The sequence below is a fragment of the Mesocricetus auratus genome, unplaced genomic scaffold, assembly GCF_017639785.1.
Source record: "Mesocricetus auratus isolate SY011 unplaced genomic scaffold, BCM_Maur_2.0 Super-Scaffold_100003, whole genome shotgun sequence".
Lineage (NCBI taxonomy): Eukaryota > Metazoa > Chordata > Mammalia > Rodentia > Cricetidae > Mesocricetus > Mesocricetus auratus.
This window is the reverse complement of record NW_024429188.1, coordinates 48,268,011-48,291,982: the sequence shown is the minus strand read 5'-3', so window position 1 is coordinate 48,291,982 and position 23,972 is coordinate 48,268,011. Positions and strand designations below refer to the sequence as shown.

General features: G+C 45.6%; 1 protein-coding gene across 1 annotated transcript; it reads right to left on the bottom strand.

Moving 5' to 3' along the window:
- Positions 1-2,485: 2,485 nt before the first annotated feature.
- On the bottom strand, positions 2,486-3,070 carry LOC121139986 (histone H3-like). The gene has a single exon (XM_040744266.1). It carries the CDS (start codon positions 3,047-3,049, stop codon positions 2,636-2,638), a length of 414 nt encoding a protein of 137 aa, XP_040600200.1. The 5' UTR covers positions 3,050-3,070; the 3' UTR covers positions 2,486-2,635.
- Positions 3,071-23,972: the final 20,902 nt, after the last annotated feature.

Sequence of the window (23,972 nt, the reverse complement as noted above, 5' to 3'; positions counted from 1 at the left end):
TAAAGAAGAATGAAGCTAGATCCCTGTCTGTTAGCCTATACAAAAGTCAACTCCTAGTGCATCAGTGTCAGTGATATAATACTTTAAACTCTGAAACTGTCGTGATAAAAAGGAGAGAAAACACTTCAAGCACAAGCAAGGACTCCTGAGAAGGACTCTACTTGCTCAGAAAATAAGCATAACAGTCGACAAATGGCACTCATGAAATGAAGAAAGTTCCAAGCTGCGAAGGAAACAACTAAGACAAGAGGAAGCCGGAAGAATGGGAGGAAGTCTTTGCCAGCTGCATAGCAGACAGAAGCTTAATACTGAGGATGCTCAAAGAGTGAAAAGAAAAACCCTACAGAAATCAAACACCTCAATCAAAGCAATAACAGATAGTTCTTTCAAAGGATAAAGCAAAATGTAAAATAAATGCGTGAAAAATTGTTCAACCTCAGTATCTGTGATGGTTAATATTGACTGTCAATTTGGCAGGATCTAAAGTCACCACAGAAAGGAGCCCCTGGACGAGTGTGTGAGGGATTATCTAGATTAGGTTAATTAAAACCTAACCCCAGGGATTCATCATTCTGTGGCCAGAGTCCTGGTTGCATCAAAAGGAGAAAGGTAGAGGAACATCAGCGTTCTCTCTCTGTGTCCTAACTGGGAATCGGTGTGACTAGCTGCCTCACACTCCTGCTGTCGTGTCTTCCTCAACCTAAATCTTCAATTTGTGAGCCAGAATAAATTCTTCCTCCCTGAAATTCTGCTTCAGATACTTTGTCACAGCAACAAGAAAAGAAATGCACGCATTGGTCATTCAGGAAATTCAAATTATTTTTGAGATTCCATCTAATTGTAATCATAATGGCAGTCTTTAAAAAAAGAGATACAGCCCAATGTAGTGGCACGTGCCTTTAATACTATCTATCATTCAGGGAGGCAGAGACAGGCAGATCTCTATGAGTCTGAGGCCAGCCTGGTCTACAGAGTGAGTTCCAGGACAGACAAGGCTACACAGAGAAACCCCGTCTCGAAAAAGCAAAAACACTTGCATGTGAGGTTCTAGTAGTACTTGCGTTCCTGCTTCATCTTCACACTTTCCTGCTTGTCCTGTAATGGGAACTGAGAGTATTTCTGAAGACCAAAAAAAAAAAAAAAAACATATCGATCACTTATGCAATCTGCTTGCTTGATTTTTTTTTCAAGACAGGATTTCTGTGTGTGTAGTTCCGGCTGGCCTCAAACTCATAGAAATCCACCTGCCTCTGCCTCCCAAGTGCTGGGATTAAGGGTGTGTGCCACTGCCACCCATCTGCCATCTGCTTTCTTAAATAGTGTTCTCCGGATGAGTGGATTGAGGGTAGCAGATTTAGTAGAAATCAAATTTTGATCCTTACTCATCTCTTTTGTTCCAGAGAGAAGCTCTGTTGATTAGCTAGTGTGGGCCTTTTAATTCTTTGTTGCATTCAATCAATCAATCAATCAATCAATCAAGCAATCAATCAATCACTTCTATTCTACCAAGTAGGTTCTGGGGATCAAACTCAGGTCATCAGGCTTGGTAGCAGTCACCTTTACTGTCTGAACCATGTCACCAGTCCACGTGCATTTTTTAAGGAGAAAATTGGGTTTCCATTTTCAGCTGAACTTATGAGCTGTGGATATTGCTCAGATACGTCTGTCTGTACTTTTTTAAGGAAAGCAAATATATTTTTTGAAAATATTTTTTCTCTCCCTGGGGATTTACTCAGGCTAATGAAGAGAGTTTTCCTTTAAGGTAGGACCAATATATCTCAATATTTAGCCATATCCTCTGTTATATCAACTGGCAATATATGTTTATCATTTGTTTACCAGAAAAGCAAACAATCTGGGGTATATGTAAAATTCTTAGTAGGCTGTAACAGATTAATAAGAGGTCTCCAAATCAGAGACTTCCTTTGCTTTTTTGAATATCTGCCTTCTCTGAAAGGCACATGATTATTGTGAAATGGTACCAAACTGGTGTATTTTGTGGGTGGGTGGGTTTCTAGACAGGGTTTCTGTCTGGCTTTGGAGGCTGTCCTGGAACTCGTTGTGTAGTCCAGGCTGGTCTGAACTCACAGAGATCCTCTTGCCTCTGCCTCCCTAGTGCTGGGATTAAAGGCATGTGCCACCACTGCCCAGCAAAATTACTGTATTTTTTTAGCCTACCTGCCACATGCATCTTCTATGCCAGTCCCTGAAACTGGCTCCCTAAACATTGTCTGTGCAATTCCTATTATTTGCACACTGCTGTTTTGTGTTTGGGATGTCTTTCTTCCGTTCACTTACTGCAAGCCCATATACTCATTAACATCACGTAACATACTAAACTTCCCTATTAATTAATTACTGAGTCAGTAGAAATGTTCGTATAAGGTCCCAAAGAGCAAAATACCTGGCCTGTTTATTCTTGAAGACATCCCATGCATTCATTGTGATTTTTTTAAGGTTTCAAAGATTTTATTCTGAGGCCAGCTTTTAAAAGCAAAAAATTTGCATATATTTTCAATTATCGATCAAATTTACATACAAGGTTACAACCACTTTTTTAGATGTGGTGGGTGGCTCTGAAAAGAGCCTTTGGGTTTAGGATAGTGCAATAATCAGGAGCCTGTGGAGTCTAAGTTTAAGAGTGCTCTCCGCGAATGCGACGAGCCAGGTGGATGTCTTTCGGCATGATGGTCACCCGCTTGGCGTGGATGGCACACAGGTTGGTGTCTTCGAACAGCGCCACAAGGTAGGCCTCGCAGGCCTCCTGCAGCGCCATCAGCGCAGAGCTCTGGAAGCGCAGGTCAGTCTTGAAACCCTGGGCTATCTCAAGCACCAAGTGCTGGAACGGCGCCCTGCGAATCAGCAACTCGGTGGTCTTCTGGTAGCGGCGGATCTCACGAAGCGCCACGGTGCCTGGGCGGTAGCGGTGCTGCTTCTTCTTCACTACGCCAGTAACCGGTGCAGTCTTGCAAGCCACATTCATAGCTAGCTGCTTCCGTGGAGCCTTGCCTCCTGTCGACTTCCGCGCTGTCTGCTTGGTGCGTGCCATCGTGAAGAAGCTCCTTTGTCCTCTGCTCCTCGAGTGTGCTAAGTGCCTTGAGGGCTCGGCTTTTATAGAGCCCACTGCATTCCTATTGGTCGCCCACCAGGTGTCGTGATTCATTACTGCACTCTGGTTGGCCCATGTGGTGATCCTCTTTACAGCCTGCCCCTCCGGGTGGTCTTGCCACCAGGACTGTTAATGGAGGCTGTCTGTGTAGGTGTGCAGCATGGACTGTAGAAAAACTCAAGCTGTTCTTAAATTTTTCTTTTTACAATCCTGCCTCAACGGTCAAGTGACAAAGAGCCTTCTAGAACCTCTGGGTGTTTTCCTGAGTTTGTGATATTAGACCTAGAACAGTTTAAGGACTTCCGGAGCAAGGGCTGGAGGTGGTTCAGCAGTTAAACTGTCTGTTCTTCCAGAGGACCAGTGCTCAACACCCAGCACCCACATGAAGGCTTGCTTCCACCTTAATTCACCTCAGGGGCTCTGAAACCATCTTCTGCTGGGACCAGGCATGCAAGTGGTCCACAGTATGTATAGGAAAAGGGACCAGTCAAAGAAACACACCCTGAGCAGAGCCAAAGAAACACACTTTGGCCCTGCAACCAGAACCAAAGAAATGTTCCCTGACCCTGAAACCAGTGCCAAAATAACACACTTTGTCCCTGGCATCAGAGTCAGTGAAAGAAATGCACCCTGACCCTAAAATTGGAGTGAAAAGGCTAAAAAGGACCAGAGAAAGAAACACACTTTGGCTCTGAAACCAGAGGCAAATCTCACCCTAATCCTGTGCACAAAACTAGCCAATCCTTGAGCAGGAGCTCTAGCCAATCAGAGCTCAGCACTTAATCTGACCAATCCCCACCCTGGAAGCCCCATATAAACCGTGTGTCTGTTCAGCTTGTGGCTGTTCGTGCTACCCTGCTGTCCCCTGCTACTCTGGCAGAGGGCAGCCATTCCTCCGGATTCTTCCTTCCAATAAACCCCTTCAATGAGCTTTGGGTGAAAATCTTTTGTGGTGGCGACAGAGCAGAGGAGACCCTGGGCAGAGCAGAGCAGAGCTAGCAGGGTTGTAACCCTTTGGCCAGGGAAAGTTTCTCTTGGCAGAGCTCCAATCTGTGCTGTCCGCTCCCCAGGAGCAGAGCTGAACTGTAATAATTTCTCCCGAGAAACCTCCTGCCGAGCAAAACTGCAACACTGAGCGAACATCCTCAGCTGGAAGATGCTGTTCGGCCTGAGTGGAGCCCATACATTGGGAAAGCCTTTCCCTGAGGCAGGGCTGTAAGCTGCCATGCTTACTGCAACCTGTGGTGGTCCTTGGCTCCCGAGCTCCAGGATACCTTTCCACCTGAGCTGTGTAACACTAAATATTCTGTGACTCCCTAGTGCCAGAATATCTGACCCATCCAAATTCCACCTAAATGCCAACACAGTATACACGTAAGCCAAACGCCTGTGATGCTCGGGTCTCTGGTCCTTGGCAGCTGCATGATGTCTATCTGGTGACCGACGTTCTGTCTTCTTGTTCCCAAGTAGCTTTTTTGTTTGCTTTTTTCGATATAGGGTTTCTCTGTGGCTTTGGAGGCTGCCCTAGAACTAGCTCTTGTATACCAGGCTGGCCTCAAACCCACAGAGAACTGCCTGCCTCTGACTCCCAAGTGCTGGGATTAAAGGAGATTGCCACCACTGCCTGGTTCCCAGTGGATTTTGTAAGCTCCACTCTGCGTGGCTGGATGAACAGAGAGGGAATAGAATAGCCTCAGTCTAAGGATCCTTGGCAGATGGGAGAGAGGAGGTCCTAGTGGGATATTTCTTAGTGCTGAGCAGTGGCTTGCTCCTCTATAGCAAAGTGACATGCCTCAAGGCTGTTAACCCTTGCTTATGTCTAGTGTATTTGGTGGTTGTCATCCTGGGAGAGACTTTTTGGATGGGTTCCTCATTCCTTATTTGGCTATCGTAAAGGATCTCATTGTTTGTTGCTAGGATGGACCACTCCCTACATGGTGGTTTATGGTGGCATCTGTCCCACTGCCCCAGGCTCACCTGGCTCTCACCCTCTTTGAGCAGAGCTGGGGGAGGAGGAATCTTTGAAGACTGAGGAGTTGTATAGTTGCCTTGGCTCCTTGGCAAGGGTTGGGTGAGGTTGTAAGGGAGAAAAGTCAGCCCTTAGAAGGCACAGCACTTCAGACACTCAACTTCTTATGTTGATATTTTCATTTTAAAATAAGTTTATTTATACAACCTGGCCAAGCTTTCCTTTCCCTCTTCTACTCCCAGGCCCTTCCCCAGCCCTTCCCCAGTCCCAGTCTCCCCCATCCACTCCTCCCCTGTTTCTGTTTAGCAAAGGGCAGGTCTCCTATGAGAATAAACAAAACATGGCATATTTGATGCTGAATTTTACCCTCTTTTGTAAATAAATTGTGTCTCACATAAATAATAATTTATCATAGATATTGAATTTTATCAAATGCCTTTTCTGCATCCATGTAAATGATCATATGATTTCTGACTATGCGCCTATTTGCTGAATAACATTCATTGATTTTACTAAAATATATTGAACAATCTCTATGTCTCTGTAATGATGCTAGCTTGGTTGACGTACATGGTCTTTTTGATGTGATGTTGAATTCACTTTGCATTTTGCATCTGTGTTTATCAAGGAGACTGGTTAGCCATCAGCAATTTTCTTTTTTCTTTTTGCGATGACTTTATCTGTTTTGGAATCAGGATAGTACTAGCTTCATAAAAATGCTCTAGACTACAGGGGACATTTCATTAAAATCAGGATAGAGATGTGTATACCCACTTTCTTCAATATATATCTTTTTTAAAAATCCTGAAACCTCGCACTGGGCGTTGGTGACGCCGACCTTCAATCCCAGCACTCGGGAGGCAGAGGCAGGCAGAACTCTGTGAGTTTGAGGCCAGCCTGGTCTACAGAGCGAGTTCTAGGACAGCCTCCAAAAACTACAGAGAAACCCTGTCTCAAAAAACAAAAAAGAAACAAAGAAAGAAAGAAAGAAAGAAAGAAAGAAAGAAAGAAAGAAAGAAGTAGTGTTGAAGTTCTGTGCTGTTCTGGACATTACCCAGCAGACTTCCTACTAAGCCACTCAGGCCCCGGGGTTTGCAGTCAAGACACACTGAGGTAAGGGAAATAGTCCCTGGAAGTTTAAATTACAGTATCACGTAAAAAAGTGACTTGAAGAACAGGGGACTACAACCATGGAAGGCTTTTTAACATGGATTGAGCGAGTGAGCCCATGGTTCATTACTGGGGGAGGCTTAAATGTCCCAGATTGGGAGGAGGTTTGCTATGATCTTCAGAGAGTCGGGTGTTGGTGGCATATGCCTTTAATCCCAACACTCGAGAGACAGAGGTAGGTAGGATCGAGGCCATCCTGGTCTATAGATTGAGTTCCAGGGCAGCCTCCAAAAGGATAGAGAGAAACCCAGTCTCAAAAAATAAAGGTAAAATAAGAAATAAAATAAAAAATCTCCAGTTTTTCACCTGATCCACTGAGGTCAGGAAAGTAAAGGGGAACTGAGAGATCTAAAAGGCTGGCCTGTAAGGCTATGCAAAAGTGTTAAAAAGGGGTACCAAGCTAGGTGTACCAGATTAAATCTCCAGGCCTTTGCCTGACAAAGGTCAGGAAAGTAAGGGGACCCTGAGAGATCGCCCTCAGAGCAACCATTGCTGAGGTCAAATGGAGACATCCATGCACTAGACAGTGGAGAAGACCCTAATTTGGGGTCGAGGGCATGTTTGTGTTTTCTTGCAGGAAAAGAATAAAGCTTTGGCACCTGTCAGACCATTTAGTGAGATGCATGGAGCAGAGAAAAACTGGACCTGAGACCATAGGAGCTTACCTAAGCCAGTTTGAGTGAGATCTCCTAAATCAGTGTTCCTGACCCTTGATGTCATCCAATCTACAGCCCGAGAAAGAAGGAAAACAGTCGGTTCTAGATTTCCAGTTTCTCAACAGGCCTGCTGCATCAACCTCCCGGACCTGTGAGTTTTCATCCCGAAGCCAACAGAGAACTGGAAAGACTAACTGTCTGCCCTTGACACACCTTGAAACAACAGAATTCATTTTGCCAGTTTTTCCCTTTGGGGGAAAAAAGGACCCATTTAAAACATTTGCACATTGGTATGGACTGTGATGAGTGGCAAAAGCCTCTTTTCAGTATTTGAACAGGACATGGTCACTTGAAATATCAGACTTGGTGGTTCCTGTTTCTGGAATCACACCTATGCCAGTGTATTTTTCTGGAGAAATGCAACTTGTCCTAATGTGACAAAAAGAGACCTTTGTCTCAAGTCGCATAGTCAGCTGAGGCTGGTGACTTTAAATCAACAAACTGCATCACCACAGGAACAAATTGGTGCTCTGTGGATAGTGCAACAAGCCTATTGTTCATATTTTTCATAATGCTACATGTGTAACATCAATGATTGTACCTAATGTATCTGTGCAGGTGCACTTTCTAAATGCTTTCCTGAGCAGATATTAGAACGATTGTAAACTTTATCACTGTTTTGACCATCAAATTGTAAATGTAAATCACATTCGGGTTACCCTTGTAACAGAGGAAGGCTGGTAGAATGTCACGTCCCAGACCGGGGGATAGGTATGGCGATGGAGAGGTGCTACGTCAATGGGGGTCCTGGAAATGGTGGCAGTGGCAGTAGGCATTCTGCTTTATGCCCGGTTTAAACGTGCCTTGTTCCATAGGAAACAGATCCATCACCAAGTATTGCTCAACTTAGCCCATGGCAATCCTGGTAGCCATGAAAGATGAGGTTCTCTGATGACGGTAACATGTGGGGAAGAGACATCCCGCCTAAGACAGGGGTTGCCAGGTTGCCCATAGATGGGTAAGGGAGAGTGACCCTACTTGACCTAAGACAGGAGTGCCTCATTAGAAAATAAAAAAGGGGGAAATGTGGGAACAACAGACCTTGGCCAGAGGCCCACTTCCCCATCAGCCTGGGAGCAGGCAGCTGTAAGACAATGTTTACTAAAAACATGTTTACTAAAAACAATACAGTGTCCCGGGCAATAAGTTCCTGATAAGGGCTAGCCCACGGAAACGCCCTAATCTGGACCTTTTCCAAAGACTACCCTCCTCTTTCTGACCCACCTACCGCTGCCTCAGGTGTCAGGGTATATAATAACCAGCCAGGGTAGGGATAAAGGAGAGCCTTCTTGAGGAGCCTTCTGGAAGCCATGGACTGGTCTCTGTGTCATCAATCCCGACACCCCTCGCCACATTCTCAGATACAGGCTGTGCAGCAGGCAAAACAGCTCCCTGAGCTGGAGAGGTGGCTCAGAGGTTATGAGCACTGACTGTTCCTCCAAAGGTCCTGAGTTCAATTCCCAGCAACCACATGGCAGCTCACAACCATCTGTAATGAGATCTGTCACCCCCTTCTGGCCTGAAGACATGTATGCAGACAGAATGCTATATACATAATAAATAAATAAATCTTAAAAAAAGTCTCATCCCAATCAGTTCCCTGTTGTTAAACACCCTTTCAGCTACCCCCAGCAACTGGGACCTACTTATACCTTTCTTTTACTTTTAACTTGTATAACTTTTTTTCTGATATCTGGGGCCAACTGGGTAACAAAGGAAATCTTTTTAGCTGCTGTCCTTAATCCTTCTAAAATGGACCTAGTGAAAATTGCCTAAAGACCCCTTGGTCAGCATTGGCCAGAAGGAAAATCTGTTGTCCAAACTGTGTTGTCTGGTATCCATCTCCCTGCCCAGTCAAGGGGCAGTTTTATTTTCTACTTTTTTTCAGAGAATGGTGAGTTTTATGGGTCATTACTTTAAAGGGAGGTGACAGAGAAAGGAGTGGAACTTTCTCTTTTCCTTTGGGCTCAACTTCCCCTTCCCTGGGGCTGCTTAGAGCAGAGGGAATGCTCCCCTGGGGGAACTCTTCCCTGTCCTTGTGTGCATTCCACTTGGATGGCAGGGGACCCTGGATGACATAGCCAGCCTGTTCCCAACCTCACACAGAGACCAACCCTGACTGAGCAGGAGTCAAGTAAGAAAACAAGCAGGAGCCCCTGCTCCAAGAGTGGGACAGGTGGGGTTATTTGTTTGTTTCTGTAGGTGACCTGGCAGAGCCAAAAGGATTTGAGTTCCCAGTAAGAGGGGGCACAGGTCCTAAGCCAGGTATGAGGAGGGTCTCACACCAGAACAAGCCAAAAACTGTCAAAAACAGAGAGAGAGAGAGAGAGAGAGAGAGAGAGAACATTTATACACCTCAACAGGCAGAGAGAGATGCAATGTTGTCTCACATGGGTCCAGACACTGGATCAGCACTCAGGTCCCAACATGCCTCTATGTGTGCAAACAGAAGGCGCCTTAACCAGACTCACCTCTGGAGGTGACAGGACAGGTGACTTTCTGATTGTTTCCTTTTGGGGTGGAGGTGTCAGACTCCCCTGAAACGTTAGTCAGCAGTTGATCAGAGGGAACCCTGGGGACCTGGAACTCCTCAGGTGATGTACCCCCCCTAGGAGATCCTTGTCCACCTCACTCTACCTCCATCCAAGGGGCTCTGACCCCTGGTGTCTCCAGGTCTGATCTCTGGGATCTGGGTGGGGCATCCAGAAATGTTGTGGGATAGAGAACACTGCTCAGACATGGGTTTAAGCCAATAGAAAGTCTTTATCAGCCGGCCGGTGACTATACCGGGTATGCAGGATCCCACTGGAGCATTGAACCTTTATCAGGGTGAGCCTTTAAGCACAAGAACCATGTCCTGGGTTGACATACTTCAGTTAACAAGAACAGTTAGCCAGAAGTGGAACCACAGAAGCCAGAAAGCAAGGTTAGTACTTAGAGACCTTCCCAGAACTACGGGCTTTGGTGTGTCAGGTCTTTGTTTTGGTTTTGACAGGTGGTGTTGACCATTGCTGAATTTTATAGCACGAATGGCACTTCCATCATGGCGTCAGTTGTGCTAAAGGCTGGGGTTCTACTAAGATCTGGGGCCTGTTACCAAGGGCCAAGAATCTGACAAAAACGAATGAAGGGGGCTGAAAAGATGGCTCAGCAGTTAAGAGCACTTGCTCTTGACAGACCTTGATTCAGTTCCCAGCACCCACACGGTCATTTGCTTCCATCCCTAACTCCAGTTCCAGGGGACCCGATGCCTTCTTCTGACCTCTGAGGGCACTAGGCACACATGACATACACACACATACATTGTTTTGTTTTTTGAGACAGGGTTTCTCTGCGTCGACCTGGGTGTCCTGGAACTCGCTCTGTAGACCAGGCTGGCTTTGAACTCCAGAGATTCTCCTGCCTCTGCCTCCCAAATGCTGGGATTAAAGTTATGTGCCATCACTGCCCAGCTAATTTTATTTTTTACTTAAGGCCCAAAAAATGATGTCAAACGAAATAAGGTAGGGACAGAAAAACAAATACAATAGTTCTCACTCCTATGTGGATACTAAGTGAATTTATCTAATCAGAAAATAATAACAATGGCTACCAGAAGGTGGGAACAATGGGGTGACAGGGGGTAGAGACAGGCTGGTTCAGCTGGGTTAGGGGTGCATTCTGTTACCCCAGCATTCAGGAAGGTAACCAGTTCCTAGGCAGTCTGAGTTGCATAGTGAGACCTTAACACATACCCCCAAAAGAGGGAGATTGCTTAATGAGCGCTGTGTGGAACTAAGTTCTAGCATCACAAGAGTATAACTGCACTTAGTAAAGTATATTTCAAAATACTGGAAGAAGAGATTTTGAATGTTTGCAGCACAAATAAATGATAAATAATGTTCATTTTCTTGATTTTTTCATTACATACTGCTACATGAAGTATCAGTTGACAGGGGACCGGTGTGGTGGTACACACCTTTAATCCCAGCACTCGGCAAGCAGACAGAGGTAGATGGATCTCTGTGAGTTCGAGGACAGTCTGGTTAAAAAAAAAAGAAGGAAGGAAGAGAAAAAATCAGTTTTCCCTGTGTCAATATCTTAATTCCCTTTTTTAATTCTTTTGTCTGCAGTACTGTGGATTGAAACCAGGGCCTTGCACCGGCTAAGCATGCACTGGGCTGTCCCAGCCGGTCTTGTAATACTCTTCTATTACCAACAGAGGGCAGGACCGCTTAAGATGTTTCTTTGGAAAGCGATGACAGCTGGCAGTTTCCTGCTGTTCAGTTCTTCAAGCTACAAATTGGCTCTGAGATGGGTTACAGAGTCAATTTAAAGTCGGCAGTGGAAGGCGGTGATGGTGGTCATTGATTGTTCTGATACTGCATCTCGATTGCCCCTTTGACACTTCAGAACACTAGCCTCCTACCTCCACTTCCCCTGCAACAATTCTTTGTTCCCTCTAGACTGAAACTGATTCGGTGTACTGGGCCAGGGGTAAGGCTCCTCAGAGAGAGAGAGAGACGGCAGCAGATGGATGTGTGCACTTTCAAGGTTTTATTGTTTATGGGGAGCAAAACTAGTGGAATTTTTTTTTAAATATCAGCCTCCAGGCCAAGCCCAGGATGAGTCTCGGTGTCAGTGATATGAGTGAAGACCCCATGCTGATTTGTGACATCAGGGAAAGCAGGAAGAAAGTCTCAGTATTTATTCATTCAGCTGATGAAATAAAAAGGGATTCTCTGGGACCATCCCCTTTGCCTAAAGATAGCATTTCCTGTTATAATCACCACTTCATTGTCTCCCTTCATCTTTTAGAAAGAGAGCTACCAAGACCCAGGGGTGTTCCTCAGTTGGTAGAGTGTCCCCCATACTTGAAGACCTCAATTCTGATTCTGTCCCCAGCACCGCATAAACGGGAAGTGGTGGTACACCCCTGTAATCCCAGGTCTCTGAGGCTAGAGGCAGAGGAATCAGAAGTTCATGTTTATCTCCAGCTACATAGTGAGTTTAAGAACAGCCTGGGATCCTGCGATACATGAGACTCTACAGCAAAAAAAAAAAAAAAGGAGAAGCATCGAGGTGGCTCAGTGGGTAAGGGCACTAGCCTCCCAAACCTGATCACCTGAGTTCTGTCCCCAATACATAGAGGTGGAGGGGAGAACTGACCTCCATACACTCACTGTGAGTACACATACCCACAAATAACACTTTTAACTATAAAGAAATTGTTACCAAAAGTCAACCCCATTACTTCAGAATGGGCAGTGGAGCTCAGACAAAGAGCCATTTCATTTACGTAGAAATTGAAATATTTGAAAGGCATTTTCACACTCTTCTTGAGGGTCTCTCATCCCTTTACACTACACATTTTTTAACTGATAATTCTATTGTATGATTAGAAGACATTTTGTTGACTGATCTTGGGACTCCCCCAGCCTTTTTCAGAATCTCTTGTAGCCCAGGTTGGCCTTGAGTACATGGGTAAAGACTGCCTCCACTTCACAAGAGCTGCCATTACAGATGTGAGCCACCATGCCTGGTTCTGCTTCACTGTTTTGTTTTTTACACATCAAGGCGCATGCTTGTGTGCGCATGTGAAGGCCAGGGGTTTGTGTCGAGTGTTTTGTGTCTTCCTTTATTGCTGGACACCTTCTTCTCCTTCTTCCATTTTTTTGAGACAGGATCTCACTGTGTAACCCTGGGTGGCCTCGAACTCTGACAGGCTCCCTGCCTCCTGGGTGATAGGATTAAATATACATGCCACCACACCCCGCCTCCACTTGATTTTTTTTTTCAGACAGGGTCTCTCACTGAATCTGAAACTCAGGGATTAACTAGACTAGCTGGCCAGGGAACACCTGGGACCTGACTACCTGTCCTCTGACCCCAGATCTAGTGTTATAGACATGTTCCACCATGTCAGGGTAGAAGACATTTTGAAAATCGATTTCCTCCCTAATTTTAGGGCCCAAACACCTGAAATGATTTGACTTTATTCTTGATTCCTGTTCTAGAATTGTGGAAGCTTAGAGCACCCAGAGCAATCTAGTTGGCCTGCTTCTGAGCAGCCTGGGAGTGAGGACTGTAAGGGCCACCAAACAACAGGTTTGACTCTTGAGGGAAATTTACTCAAAGAAGCCGCTTAACCTACATACACACAAGCCCTGTGACGACCAACAGCAAAGTGCAAAGTGCTGTCTACTAGATGTCATCTGGTTTGTCCTAGGGACTGTCCCAGCTAGGTAAAGAAACAGCCCCTAGCTTTTCCCCCTCCCAGAACCTGGTATGCTTCTTTGCCAGGGATGTTTGTACTATTCTTTTTTTAAGATTTATTTGTTATATATGCAGTGTTACAGATGGTTGTGAGCCACTATGTGGTTGCTGGGAATTGAACTCAGGTCCTCTGGAAGAACAGGCAGTGCTCTTAACCTCTGAGCCATCTCCCCAGCCCCTGTTTGTACTATTCTAAGGTTCGGGCAGGCCTAACAGCTGATGGGGTGAGGGAGGCGAGCACATGATCAAGAAGAAAGAGCTGCTTCCTGACCTACTGCAGCTCATTTCCCCTTTCTAAACTTGTTTCTGCATCTGTGAAAAGAGGAAGGTGGCCTAAGGTGGTGGCTCTCAAGTTGGGACCAGTGAACTTCCTAAAATTCTGTAAAGGTATCAGATGTGATACTGGGGTCTCCCAGGGACAGTGTGCAGAGCTTTCATGGGTGTCTCAAGTGTGTCTCCAAGATTGAGCTGTGGAAACCCTAGCTGCTAATGTGACTATGTGGGAAAAGAGCTTTTAGAAAAGTAATTAATGAAGTCAGAGACCTGATCCAATAGGGCTGGCGTAAAAAGAAATGCCAGGCTACACTGGGTGGTACACACCAGTAATCCCAGCAAACTAATACAGTCCCTGAAACTCAAAATGATTCCGAGCTGCTGGACCTGCAGGACCTGCAGGGCACTGGAAATCACAGGCAAGCATGTTATACAGTAGCATGTTCCCAGATATTTTTCAGACTTCTTGAGCTTTTAACTTTTCTTTTACATAGCTCTGATTACAGTGTGTTTGCAGACCTATTTTCTTTTTATCTGCTTAAAATTGTGCAGCGTAGTTATTAATGTGACTGTATTTTCTGGTACAATAATTTATTGCCTTGTGATCAGGATCCATTCTGAGGCATGTGTCATTAGGCAATTTGGGCACTGTGCAATCAACAAAGCGAACACTAACAAACCAGGAGAGCAGCAGCATCATTAGGCAATGTAATCTAATGAGACCAGTGTCACACAGGAGGTCCATTGTCCGCCAAAAACTGCTATGCAGCACGTGTCTGTACTTGCATAAAAGCGTCTGATGCTACCATGTGCTAGCTGTGTGACAATGAGCAAGTCAGCATGTTTATGCCTTGTATCTAAAACGAGGAGAATTAATGTGGAAATAAAAATTGTGAGTAGCCAAGGCAATCCTGAGCTACATTAGCAATACAGGGGGTGTCATAATGCCTGACTTAAGTGTAGTACAGACCAGCTGGTGATGTAGCTCAGTGGGGAGAGTGCTTGCCTGGAATGCAGGAAGATAGGGTTTGAACCCCAGCCCTGCATGAAGCAGGCATAGCAGCTCACACTTGTTACCTTGGGAAGTGGAGGCAGGAGGGTCAGCAGTTCAAGGTCATTCTCAGCTCCATAGCATAGTTGGAGGCCAGCCTGAGATATGCGATACTTTGAAACACTTCTGCACAGGAAAAAAAAATCAACCAAGTGAAGAAACCGCCTACAAAATGAAGAAAAAATATTTCCCAGATACTTACCTGGAAGGCAACTTTATAGTTAGAATAATAAAAAATGTCAAAAGCCAGTCCTAATGGCACACACCTGTAATCCCAGCTACCTGTGAAGCTGAGACAGGACAATTGAAAGCTCAAAGGCTGCCTAGGCCCTTGACTTAAGATTTAAGATGAGAGCCTAAAGTCCAAAGTAAAAGTAGGCTGGGATACAGCACAGTGGCAGATCTCTTGCCTGGCAGATATAAGGGCCTAGGTTCAATCCCCAGCTTTAAAAAAATTAAAGCAATAGAGAACTAAGAAAAAACAACTAAGGGAAATAGTAAACAATACAAACGAAATGGGCAGAGGAAGTCAACAACAGATACTCTTCAAGTGAAGACAAACAAGTGATCAGTATAGACATGAAAAGCGTTTGTTGCCCTGCCATTGCTGAAATTCAATCAAAGCTACATACAGCACGGAGTAGTGATTCAGACAGCTGATAGAGCTCTTGCCTGCTATGCTTGAGTCCCTGGATTCAACGTCTAAAAAGAAAACAAAAAAATATATTGAGCTGGGCATAGTGACCCATACTTGTAATCCCTACATAGGAGGGTTTCTAGAACCTTGTTCTTGTTTTCTATTATATACAGAAGGCAGTCAGGAAAGGACACAAAAATATAAAGGAAAATGCTAGAGATGGAGACAGGAATAGGAAAGGGACAATGGTGGGGAAGGACGCTAACAATAATAGAAAGAATGAATGTGCTCAAGTTGTCAGGCTTGGTGGCAGGGGCCTTCACTTGCTGAGCAATTTTGCTGGCCTAAAAATAATGGGAAAGAAAAACATAAAGAAGTGAGCAGGCCAGGCATCACAGTGACGCACATCTTAATCCTAGCACTCAGGAGGTACAGGCAAGAGGATCATTTGAAGTACAGGGTGGTTTGAAGTACAGGGCCAGTCTCGACTATATAGCAAATAGACCCTTTTTCAAAACCACAAAAAGAAAAAAAAGTGAGCAGGCAATAAGTAGGTCGTGAAGCCATGGAGACTATTCTTTGACGTTAAAGGAGAGATGAGTCAGCCATTGAATGCTGTCTGGAGTGGAGAGCTGAGAAGGCGGTTTTAGAATGAAGGAGCTCTGAGTGTATTCAGTGCTGAAGGGAAGAAGATGGCAGGAAAAAGTACCCGAGACAAAAGATGGATGATGGTCTCTGAAGCAAGCCTGGAGCAAGCACTGGGGGTGGGGAGCTGGGGTGACAATCGCTGACACTGTTGGTGATGACTCCTTAGCCAAGGCAGGAAGGAGGAGACTGGAAAGAGGCAGGGAGCTTTCCTGATGACAAAGGTGACCCTATAGGAGGAAATAACTTTTTCTCCCACAAATTTGGGAGGCAGAACAGTAAGAAAGGGGGTTATCCAAGCCTGGAGAGCACTCAGAGAAAGGTGTGGGGGGTGTCAGGTGACCAAGTGCACCTTGTTGAAGTGGTCCATGGGTTCTGGCTTGGCAGAGAGGTGTGGAAACAAGATGGTCTGGAGTAACATGGGTTGCTTGTGGTGCTAGAGGTCAAACGTAAGACAGGGTCAATTTGGTGGACGGACCAGAAGTGAATGAACTGGACAGAGGGTTAAGCTCAGATAAGATGGTTTCCACATACAAAATCTTGAAAATGAAACTATGGTTAAGTAGATGTGGCACCTCCCTGGAGTCAATCAAAGGTGTAGGAAGCTGAATGACAGTCAAAATGGAAGTTGCAGAGATCGAAAGGGGCAGTTAGAAGGTTTCATATAATCCTCATTGTGCACCTTGGAAACAGGATGGAGAGCTTAAGTGACCAAATTTCATGAAGCTAGGAAGTGCTGGAGTTGAGATTGCAGCCCAAATCTGTGCCTCTACGCAGAAGGAACATGGTGCTATCACCCGTGGTTGGGGTCAAGGGCTAGGTACTCCCAGGTTCTTGGCCTCTTACTCAACTGAAAATAAGGGCTCACACAATGCAAAAGAACTAGATAGCTTTATTAGAGAGAAATACACTGTCAAGATTGACTGTGGGCCAGGCAGTGGTGGCCCACACCTTTAATCCCGGTACTCAAGAGATAGAGGTAGGCAGATCTATGTGAGTTCAAGGCCAGCCTGATCTACAGAGCAATTCTAGGACAGCCAAAGCTAAACAGTAAAACTCTGTCTCAAAAAAACAAACAAAGATTGACTGCGGGCCACGTGTCTGAGAGTGCTCAGTGGCCCTAAGTTAGTGCAACCTTTTATGGAGTTCTAGAGAAAGAGCTGGTTACTAAGGGGCATGTTTTGGGTGGTTCTCTATTTTCACTGACAGATGACATTATATATCATTTTTCCTGCTGTGTATATCCTTTCCCATAATGTGTCAGATTTGAATCATGCATACCCACTTGTGTATAAGTATAACATGGTAAACAGGATACTCCCCCTATAAGAGAGTATATATGAAGGACATAGTTTGTTTGCCATACTTCTCATGTACCCTAAACCAGTTCAGGTCAGATCAGCCCTTTTATTCCTGTACCTGACTGCATCAGGAATAAACCTGAGCAGAAACCATCTAAGTCTGATTGCTACTAGGAATGGAGAAATCTATACTATTGTTCAGAGACCAGAGTACGTGTAGGCAGATGCAGGTGAGAGCTGGGGTGAGGGGGTGCTGCTGTTGCCTAGACACAGGTGGAAGAGGAGAGGGGGCTGCCGTTGCTAGGTGCGCTGTTTTGGAGAGGAGTGTGTGAAGGTGCTGCCAGATGCATTAGTACACAAGGCAGGTAGCACAAATAACCAAAACCAAACAGGGTCCCAGGCTAAACTGGCTCCTGTGCTTGCCTGCTTGTGTGATTTGCCATCCCTGAAGACAGTAGTAGGGATGGGGTGAGAAGACAGCGTGCAGAGAGGACAGTGCCCTGCGGGGGATTAAACATGAAGTTAGTTTCAATTTACATTGGTCTGGGACTAAGGGAGAATTTAATCTGTATGAGTTAAGTTTCTAAATTAGGGAAATAATTTTTTTTTGGTTTTTCAAGACAGGGTTTCTCTGTATAGCAGTCCTGGCTGTACTGGAACTCATTTGTAGACGAGGCAGGCCTCGAACTCACAGAGATCCGCCTGCCTCTGCCTCCCGAGTGCTGGGATTAAAGGCATGCGCCACCAATGCCCGGCTAAAAAAATGTTTTTAGTGAAAAATCTTGCAAAAATCTTGACCTCAAACTTGTGGGTCTCTTGTTTCTGTTTCTAGATTGCTCAAGTTAGAGGTGGGTACCACCGTGTTTTCATCTCATTTTTAACTGAAATGGTTCCTTGGGGGACTGTTGCTCTGCAGCAAAGTGGCTGGCAGACACACTTTCACTTCATGTGTCACGGCTTCACACAGACTCGGGAAATGGCAGCCATAAGCTTCAAGTGATTCATTCGTCAAGCGGAGGTGGAAGTACCCTAAGGAAACTTACAGGGTGGTATGTCAGTTCCTGTTCTATCCTGGTACATGCTGTTCTATAGAAGCTCAAAGACAAGCAACTACTAGTGCACTGGGGGTTCAAGGCCAGTCTCTAGGAAGAGATTCCCAGCAGTTGGGGCTTAAGCAAAGAGGAACAGCAGGCACAGAGGCAACAGGAGGAGCCTACTGATCTATTTGGTGGACAAGTGACACCACCTTTGGCAACAAGGGACCCGGCACCAGAGGGCATTGGAAAATACTGGAGAATTTTAACTGGGGCATGATGTGATTGGACCTGTGCTCTAAGCAATCTTTCCCTAGCAAGACAGGAAGGGGCAGAGGGAAATAAGGTAGGAGCAGCCGCACAGTGGGGCTTGAGTTATGGAAGGAAGGCTAGAGAGGAGGGAGGCTATCTAAGAATAGTCTTTGTGCTGTACTTCTGAGCACTTGGCATCCGGGGAGAGGCTGAGTCATAGCAGGTGCACCTGTTTCCTAGAGATTGCCTAGTTGCTCTGAAAACCTTGCACTGGTGTCTATAGGAGCTGTTGTTGTACTTTTGTTATTGGAAACAAGGTCATGCTATGTAGTCTGGGCAAACCGCGAACTCATGATCCACCACCCTTAACCTCCTGAGTAACTGGAATTGCAGGCATGCACCATAACTTCTGAGTAAAACTGTTTTGGTTTGCTTAAGTTTGCAGTGCTAGGGATAGAGACCTGGGCTTGTGGGGTGCTGAAAAGTGCCTCTGCCACCCAACTACATTACACCCAGCTGTCTTCCTCTTTTTTCTCTTTTTCTGCCAGGATCTCCCTATGTGGTATAGCTGGCCTAGGATTCACACAAATCTGCCTGCCTCTGCTTTCTGAGTACTGGAGTTAAAGGTGTGCATCACCACACCTAGTCTCAACCCTCTTTTAGTTTTTATTTTGAAAATAAGTGTCTTGCTAACTTGCCCAAGCAGGCCTTTAATGTGTGCGTGCTCCTCCTGCACTCTGAATAGCTGGGACGATAGCCTGCCGCATCAGGCCTAGTTAAAGCTGTTCTTCTTTTCTACTTTTATTTAAAACACATTTTAAATTTAAATATATTTTGATCATATTCTTCCCCTCCCCCAGATCCTTCAAGATCCTCTCCCAGTCCCTACCCACCCAACTTTAAGTTCCTTTTCAAAAAACAAAAACCTTCTTAAACACACACACACACACACTAGGTTGTGGGTGTGAATATGCATGTTCATGGCAAGTGTGGAGGTCAGAGAACTCCCAGAAGACCAGTATCCAAGGCAGATGGCTCACAACTGCAATACATCCCACTCAAGGGGATCTGACACACTCATCTGTCCTCCTTGGGTGATGGGGGATATCCTGTATGCCGTGAATATATGTTTCTCTTATTGGTTGATGAATAAGTGATGATTGACTAGTAGCCAGGTAAGAAGTATAGGTGGGGCTACCAGACTAGGAGAATTCTAGGAAGAGGAAGGAGAGAGGAACCACCAGAGAGACACCATGCAGCTACCGGGAAGGTAGGACACCTGAGCAGTCTCTGGTAATCCAAGACCATGAAGAAATACATAGATTAATAGAAATTAGTTAATTCTTAAGAGCTAGCTAGACAGTAAGAAGCCTGAGTCATTAGCCAAACAATTTATAATTAATATAAGCCACTGTGTGTTTATTTGGGATTAAATGGCTGCGGGACTGGGCAGGAAAGAAACTCTGTCTTCACTTGGGCACCTGCATTCACACATGCACACAGCTTCACCAAAATAAATCTTTACTTTAAAAAAAAAAGAGCACCGACTTGTCACCCCTCGGGGCTTCCCTTAATGCTGTGTGCTATAGACTGCTCCTGAATGGAGAACACCTCCTCTGACATAGGTTAAGAACACATAAGAGTCAGTTGAAGTTATGATTTCCCATGCCCCCACAAAGCTCCACTCCACCCCTTCCTGTGCCCAAGCCCTTCAGTGCACACAAACATGTGCCTCTTTGAGGTGCATACCAAGTCATAAGTCTAGCTATGAAGAAACATCACCTCTCTTGACTGGTTGCCTCAGTTAGGGTTTCTCTTGCTGTGATGAAACACCGTGACCAAAGTAACTTGGGGAGGAAAGGGTTGATTTGGCTTACACTTCCACATCACTGAAGGAAGTCAGGACAGGAACTCAAGCAGGACAGGAACCAGGAGGCAGGAGCTGATGCAGAAGCCATGGAGAGGTGCTGCTTACTGGCTTGCTCCTCATGACTTGCTCAGCCAGCTTTCTTATAGAACCCAGGACCACCAGCCCAGGAATGGCCCCCCCCACACTAGGCTGAGCCCTGCCCCATCAGTCACTAAATAAGAAACTGTCATACAGGCTTGCCTACAGCCTGTCCTTATGGAGACATTTTCTCAAGTGAGATTACTTCCTCTCAGATGACTCGAGCTTGTGTCAAGTTGACATAAAACAGTCCTGCATACCAGGTTTTTCAATCACTTTAATTTCTGTCCTATCTCTGTGGAGTGTGGGGAAATTCAGCCTGAGTCATTCCTGCCTTCTTGATGTCAAACGTGGGTCTCTGAATCTTCCACAGAGCCCGACGTGTGGGAGTGAGGACATTCAGGGTGGAGGCACATCTGGTGATTAACTGTCATTGTGCGCAATTATCTGCTAAGCCACTTACTGCCCTCTTTCATTACCGTTTCAGCCAGAAGCTGAGGGCATCTGCCAGTTGGTCGGGAAACTAGCTGCTTCCAGGTCATCTCCTTAAACAAACCAAGAGCCTCTTTTTGAGTACTAGTAGGAGACATGTCCCAGCCATCTACAAAGTCTCCTCTCTTCTCTTAGCCGGGATGTATTCATCCCTTGAGACAAGGAAGCTTCATTTTAGCACAGTATGGGGAGAATAGGAAAGATAAAAAAAAAAAAAAGCTAAGCCTCAGTCTATGGCAGCTAAAAGGCTGAGTTGGATAATTAAAACTGATACAACATCAGAAAACAGCAATATTGGCCATTACATTCTTTTGCTATTGCTGTTCTGATACAGGACTAATAGATAACCCAGGATGACCTTAAAAGTATGTAGCTCAAGATGACCTTGAACTCTTTATCCTCCTCTCTCGGCTATGATTACTGGCGTGTTCTATCATAACTGGCTGTGGTCTAGCATGAAAAAAATATTTGTACGGGAGGCTGGAGAGGTGGTTAATGGGTTCAGTTCTCAGCACCCACGTAGTGGCTCCCAGTCAACTGTAACTCCAGTTCCAAGGGACCTGATGCCCTCTTCTGACCTCTAGGGGAACTAGCCATGCACACGGTACACAGACATACATGCAGGCAAAACACTCATACATACAAAATAAAATTCATCCATTAAAAAAATCACTCATACACATAAAAAGATCCAAAACAGAAAGAGATTCTATTATTTCTTTAAACACTTTGTGCACATGCGCAAGCATGCATGCATGTCTGAGTGTGTATAGAGCCTGTAAGTGCATTGGAGAAGAGCTCACTTTCAGTTGCTGCTCCTCAGAAGCGGCTTGCATTTTTTTTGAGACAAATTCTCTCTCGGACCTGGAGCTCGGACCAACTAGGGTAGCTGACCAGTGAGCCACAGGGACTTTCATATTCCACTGTGCCAGCGCAGGGATCACAAGCATACGCCACCATGCCTGGTGTTTTCATGTGGGTTCTGGAAACTGGTCTGCATGCTTATGCAGCAAGCTCTTCACTGAATAAGCTGGCTCCCCAGCTCCATTTCTCTTTTGGAAACTCAGAACCCTTTCCATGACTCCATCTCATTTCTCCCCCAGTCTCATTTTCCAGTCATTACACATGACTCCTATGTACAAGGAAGCCTGAGGTTTTGTTGTTCACTTGTTTGGTTGGTTGGTTAGTTTGGTTGGGGTTTTTGTTTTGGGGTGTTTGTTTGGGCGCCTATACATGGGATTGAACCTAGGACCTCAGGCTAAACAGGTGCTCAAAAGCTACCCTTTCCAGCAGAAAGGCTCTTCTAATGATAAAGGACAGCAAGACCAGGCCAAAGTGGACAGCCAACAGAGTTTGTCAGAACTACTGCCTGCCCGACTACCAGCCTGGGTCAGCCTGGGAGCACTTTCTTTTAAAGTTTCGGGTAGCGTGGGTTGGCACTGAACTCAATACATAACTCTGAGGTTAACCTTAAACTTATGAGCATCCTGCTTCTGGGATTAAACACATGTACCACCATGCCTAGCACATATAACCATGGAATGTTTTCACATGTCATGCTGTGTAAATCAGGCTAAAGGTATTTATTTCCTAAACATTATCGTTTCTTTATGGCAAAAAAACTTGCAAAATTACCTTCTCTGGGTTTGAAATCCATATTATTATCTGCAGTCACCCCACCACAAATCATCACGAGAGGTTTCGGCATCATTCTGCCCGTAGTTAGGTACCCACTGCTCAATCTCTCTGTAGGAGAGCATTTTCTTGGGATATTCTGCTCCCTCCAGGCTCCAGATGGGGTCCTCACAAGTCCTCTTAGCAGGTGGGGGAACTCCCACCTCCCACCCCTTCCCATGTGTCTCGGCTTATAAGCTATACCACCTGGCTTGTGACATAGCCTACACACCAAATAGAGTATGCCTTGTAGATGAAGATGTCAGTCCTCAAGGAATTTTGTTGCCTCTAACTTTTGTGCTTTTTGGACAGACTGGAACTTCAGAAAGGCAGGACAAGAGACTAGGGTAACCTTTGGAACCTTTCTCATTCACTTATATGTGAAGGACTTTTTTTCTTTTCTCTTTTATATCTTTAATTAATTAATTGATAGGTTGATTAATTAATTTGGTGATAGGGTCTCTCTATGTAGATCTGGGTGTCCTGGAACTCGCTCAGTACACTAGGCTGACCTCGAACTCACAGAGATCCACCTGCCTCTGCCTCCCAAGTGCTGGAATTAAAGGTTTGCGCCACCACCACCTGGATGTGAAGGACTTTTCAAAACTTGGTGGAGTCCTTGTTTTCTTTGTGTCAGGGAGCATCGGGGAGGGGTGCAGGAATGGGGACCAGACAGCTTGGAGGAAGCCAACTTGGAAAATTCCAAACAGGAATCGCCTGTCCTTGAAGAGAAGGAGCTATGGGGTGGGGTTGTAGTGGACATGCTCCTTGAAAACTCAGCCTGCCCTGGGATTAGGGTTAGCTCAGTGCTAGAGCACTTGCCTAGCAAGCACAAGGCCCTGAGCTTGCTCATTATTTCTGAGAAAAGAAAGGAAAATAAGTCTGCCTTATCAGGCCCCAAGGTGTCTGAAAGCCCCAGGAACCAGGGCACACAGCAGGAGGAGACGGAGCCCCCAGTATTTTCCTTTTGCTTCTTGCTTTAGTCAGAACTGGACACAAATGGTATCTAAGCAGACAAACCCAGGCCCCTTCTATTCAGGGCCTGACCACAGTCCCGTTTCCCAGGTCTCCAGACAGCCAGCTCGCAGGGCATGGAGAGGTGGAGGGGCAGAGAGTAGGCCAAGCGAATCTTTGGAGGCCGCCTCACCCAGTGGGCAAATAGGGTCTGTGGTAAGTGCACACGGGAATCCCAGCCCAGACTGTCTGCTTGCCATGTCACCCTTTCCACCTGTCTTGCCTCTCCAGAGAAATAGTCCCTCTTTATTGCTCACAGCACCGTTTCTCCATTTTCAGTACTGAGGATTTGGGGACAGGCATTTGTTCTGAGACAGGCTGACCTGAAAATCATGCCTCGGCCCTTTGAGTGCTGCAATTGTAAATATGAGCCACCATGCTTCAAGTTCGAGCATGCCTCTGTGTGTGTGTGTGAGTGTGAGTGTGTGTGTG